Source organism: Bison bison, unplaced genomic scaffold (genome assembly GCF_000754665.1).
Source record: "Bison bison bison isolate TAMUID 2011002044 unplaced genomic scaffold, Bison_UMD1.0 scf7180017846340, whole genome shotgun sequence".
In the NCBI taxonomy this organism is placed as follows: domain Eukaryota; kingdom Metazoa; phylum Chordata; class Mammalia; order Artiodactyla; family Bovidae; genus Bison; species Bison bison.
The window spans coordinates 41,876-45,272 of NW_011476913.1; the positions used below are offsets into that span (position 1 = coordinate 41,876).

The 3,397-nt window shown below is 60.1% G+C and overlaps 1 protein-coding gene across 1 annotated transcript in view; it reads right to left on the minus strand.

The window, feature by feature from the left end:
- ARHGEF19 (Rho guanine nucleotide exchange factor (GEF) 19) overlaps window positions 1-3,397 on the minus strand; it is a 15,150-nt gene that overhangs the window by 1,910 nt on the left and 9,843 nt on the right. Inside the window, exons 7-12 of the mRNA XM_010839360.1 lie at window positions 2,996-3,156; window positions 2,729-2,881; window positions 2,375-2,504; window positions 2,160-2,234; window positions 1,897-1,986; window positions 1,587-1,747 (exon numbers count right to left, since the gene is read on the minus strand). Coding sequence (XP_010837662.1) covers window positions 1,587-1,747; window positions 1,897-1,986; window positions 2,160-2,234; window positions 2,375-2,504; window positions 2,729-2,881; window positions 2,996-3,156 — 770 coding nt within the window. The remainder of the gene's footprint in view (window positions 1-1,586; window positions 1,748-1,896; window positions 1,987-2,159; window positions 2,235-2,374; window positions 2,505-2,728; window positions 2,882-2,995; window positions 3,157-3,397) is intronic.

Genomic DNA, 3,397 nt, shown 5'->3' on the forward strand with positions numbered 1-3,397 from the left:
TCTGTTTCATAGAGCCGCCGGGGCAGCTTCCCTGCTGAGACTGCTTTGTGTCCGTCTCCATGACCAGTGTACGAGGTGGACTCTGGCTCGCTGCCGCCGTATCACAGCACCTGACTGCCAGCCCCACTCTTCGGGTCTGATAAACCCTTCTAAGAAAGGTGGGCGGGTGGGTAGGTGGAGGGTGTTCCGTAGTCCCTTCCTGTCAGCCGGCCTAGACAAAACCAGTATCTTCCCCGGCAGACCAGGTCCCTCCGCAGTTCCCCGTTCCACCGAAAGTCGCCAGTGAATCCCCCGAGGCCACTCAGGCCTCCACTCGCTTCTTTCCTCCCCGCCACTCACCCGGCCAGCAGCTGTGCCCTATCGTCTGCGTCCTTATTGTCCCCGGAGCTCACTGGTCCCCATGCCCACTGCTACTTCTGGAGCCTCTGCGCTCATCTGGGCAGTTGCAGGAGCTTCTGGTCTCTCCCTTCCAGTCTGTTCTCCAAACTGGCCTCCTCCGCTTAACTCTCCATGCCCTCAGAAAATCCAACCTTTCTGCCGTGGCTTTCAACACGCCAGCTTCCCTCTCTCGCCCGTTTTTCTACAAACTCAGCCGCACTGGGCTTCATCACCCCCCAGACACACTCCGCTCTCCATGCTTCTGTGACTTGGCTGTATTTCTCCAGGCACCTCTACCTGGAAAACTCCTACGTATTCTTCAACACCCAATTCAAACGTCCCTTCCTCTATGAAGTTTTACTGAATCTCATCCCACACCAGGGAATACTACAGTTAACCCTTCCATCAAAACCCTGAATAGGTGGTTTTCAGGATTTATTTTCACTGTGCGAGAGCGCCTGTAAGCTTCTCTAAGTTCCCAACACCCTTTGGAGGACCCAATACAGAATGGGGATTCAATGATGCTTCACTGAATGAATAAATAAATCAGAACTGAACTCTTTCCATGGCATAAGACATCCATCCCTCCATCCTTAAGGCTTACTTCATTCAGGGAGTCTCCCAGACTTATGATAATCACAGCTAATGCTGAGTGAGTGTTCAGTATACGCCAGGCTGTGTGCTAACCTCTTCATGTGTTGTTATCACAGTGCATCTCCCTACATGGTAGCCTCTGTTTGACAGATGGAAGACAGGAGAGCGCAGTAAAGAGCCTGGGATCTAGCGTCAGACAGACCTGACCTCCCCTGGTTCCTGCTCTCACTAGCTCCTTGATCTCGAGAATAACCAGGGAGGCTACTTTCCAGAAAGACACTCAGGACTAAAGGGGAAAATCCACGTAGCATGCCTGGCACAGGAAAAGTGCTCAAATGTTCGTTATTATCACTACGGCTCAGGGGCGGTTGTGCATTTAGACTCTGCTCCAATTGGCTTAAGCTCAGAGCAGCTTCACAGTTCTTGGCACACAGCCCAGCCCTTGATTCTCCAGAAGATGGACTTGCCCCGGCTCTGCCTTTCCTGGGGGAGCCTCTCAGCTTTAGGGTGCCCTGGCAGCAGAACCTGGCAGGTGGACTCGTTGTGAGCCCACTGGTGCGGAAGAAGAGAGCTCCAGTCTCACCCACCAGCACCCCCATCCTGCCCAGACTCACTCCTTCCGCCGGGAGAGCAGCAGGCAGTCATTGAAGAGGTGCAGGTACACCGCCTTGCTGGACAGCTTCAGCTTGGCCGGGGGCACCGCGGGCAGGGGTGCCAGCTCCACCAGCTCCCCGTGCCGAACCAGCCAGCGGGCCTGAGAGATCAGCGGGAAGATCTGGGAGGATGGAGGAGGCAGGGGTCAGGCCAGGGGCAGAGGGCAGGGGGTGGAGGGCTGGACAGTGATGAACTGGCCTGCAGTCCCCAGAGAGGAGGTGACAGGGCTGCCCCTCCAGGTACCCCAGCTCCCCGGCTGAGGGCGGATACCTTGCCCTCAAAGTGGATCTTCTTGCTCAGATGGATGAGCTCCTCTGTCCTCTTCATGGACTGCACACTGGCATTGCACTCTTGCACCAGCTGCGGAGACCATGGGGAGATCACCCGCAGCGCCCCCAGCCCAGGCTCCCGCAGCCCAGCCTCAGGCCCCCACTTGGAGATGAGGGACTCTGAAGCCTGAGGCTCCTTTAGAGACACACAGGGGTTCCGGGGAGGCCCCTGGGAGCCAGACACCTCCTCCCTGCTGAGCTCACCTCCTTGAGAGCATTGAAGGCCTTGGTGGCCATGTCTTCATCTTCAGAGCCCTGCGCTGTCCGCTTCAGAATGTTCTGGAAGGTGGAGTCAGTGCAGCGAGGCAGTGTGGCCTCTCCCAGGCACCCTGCTCTGCCCTGGGCGCCCCAAGGGGCTGTGAGGATAAAGGGGTCTCTCCCCTACCCAGCCCTCCCCACAGCCTCGTGCCCTCAGGTACCTCCACCAGCATCTTGAGGCGGGTGATCCTCTGAAACGGCAGGATGAGGAAGGAGGCGAGGGGCAGCCTCTGGCACACAGGAGACTCCTCCAGGCGAGCCAGGATGCCAGGGAACTTGGGGTTCTCCAGGCTGGACAGTGCGGGCGGGAGAGGGTCTGCAATGACAGGGGGCCCCGAACGCGGGATCCCGCCTCCAGCCGCCCCCCTGGTCCTTCGGGGCCTCGGCAGGTCTGGCCTCCTCGTGGTCAGAGCCCAGGGCAGGCGCCCCAGGTCAGCCCTCCTCCGCCGGGCCTCTGCACCTACTGCCACCGGAACCCCGCCCCCCTCGCCGCTCCCCTTCAGAGCCCCGCCTACAGCAGGCGCTGGTAGGTGCGCTCCTGGTAGGCCTGGTTGGTGACGTAGGGCAGGTACACGCGCCGGAAGGCCGGACAGTGCTGCAGGACCACGTCGCACACGCTGAAGCGGAGGACGTCTGCCTCCAGCCGCTGCTCCAGGTCCTGCAGGAACCTGAAAGGGCAGCCAGGGGTCAGGGCTGGGGCCAGGAGGAGACCCCAGAGGCGGGAGCCCAGCCAGCTGCAGCCTGGCTGCCTGACTCCCCTCGAGGCCGGGCCACTGCCTCACCTCTCACTGGTGCTCTTGACCTCGGGCAGTTTGGAGAACAGCCACTGCTTGTCCTGTGTCCCCAGGCACTCACTCAGCTCGGCCGAGCCTAAGAAGTGGCCCACGGCCACTGACAGACTGTGGATGTAGGAGGCCTCGGATGTGATCAGCTCAAACTTGGCCTGAGTGAGGGCGGATGCAGGGCTGAACCCTGAATGCACTCGCTTCGCCCACCAAGCACACCCCAGCCCTGGATACCGCCTCCCTAGATTCAGCGCAGCTCCGGTCCCCTTTCCTTCTCCAGCCCCCTCCGGATCTAGCGCCAAGTGGGGTTCAGAGACAGCCTCCTGCTGCTACTCCGGCTCCAGCCCAGCTGAGCCCAAATTTGCAGTCCACACGGATCCGGCGGGGCCCGGATCTACC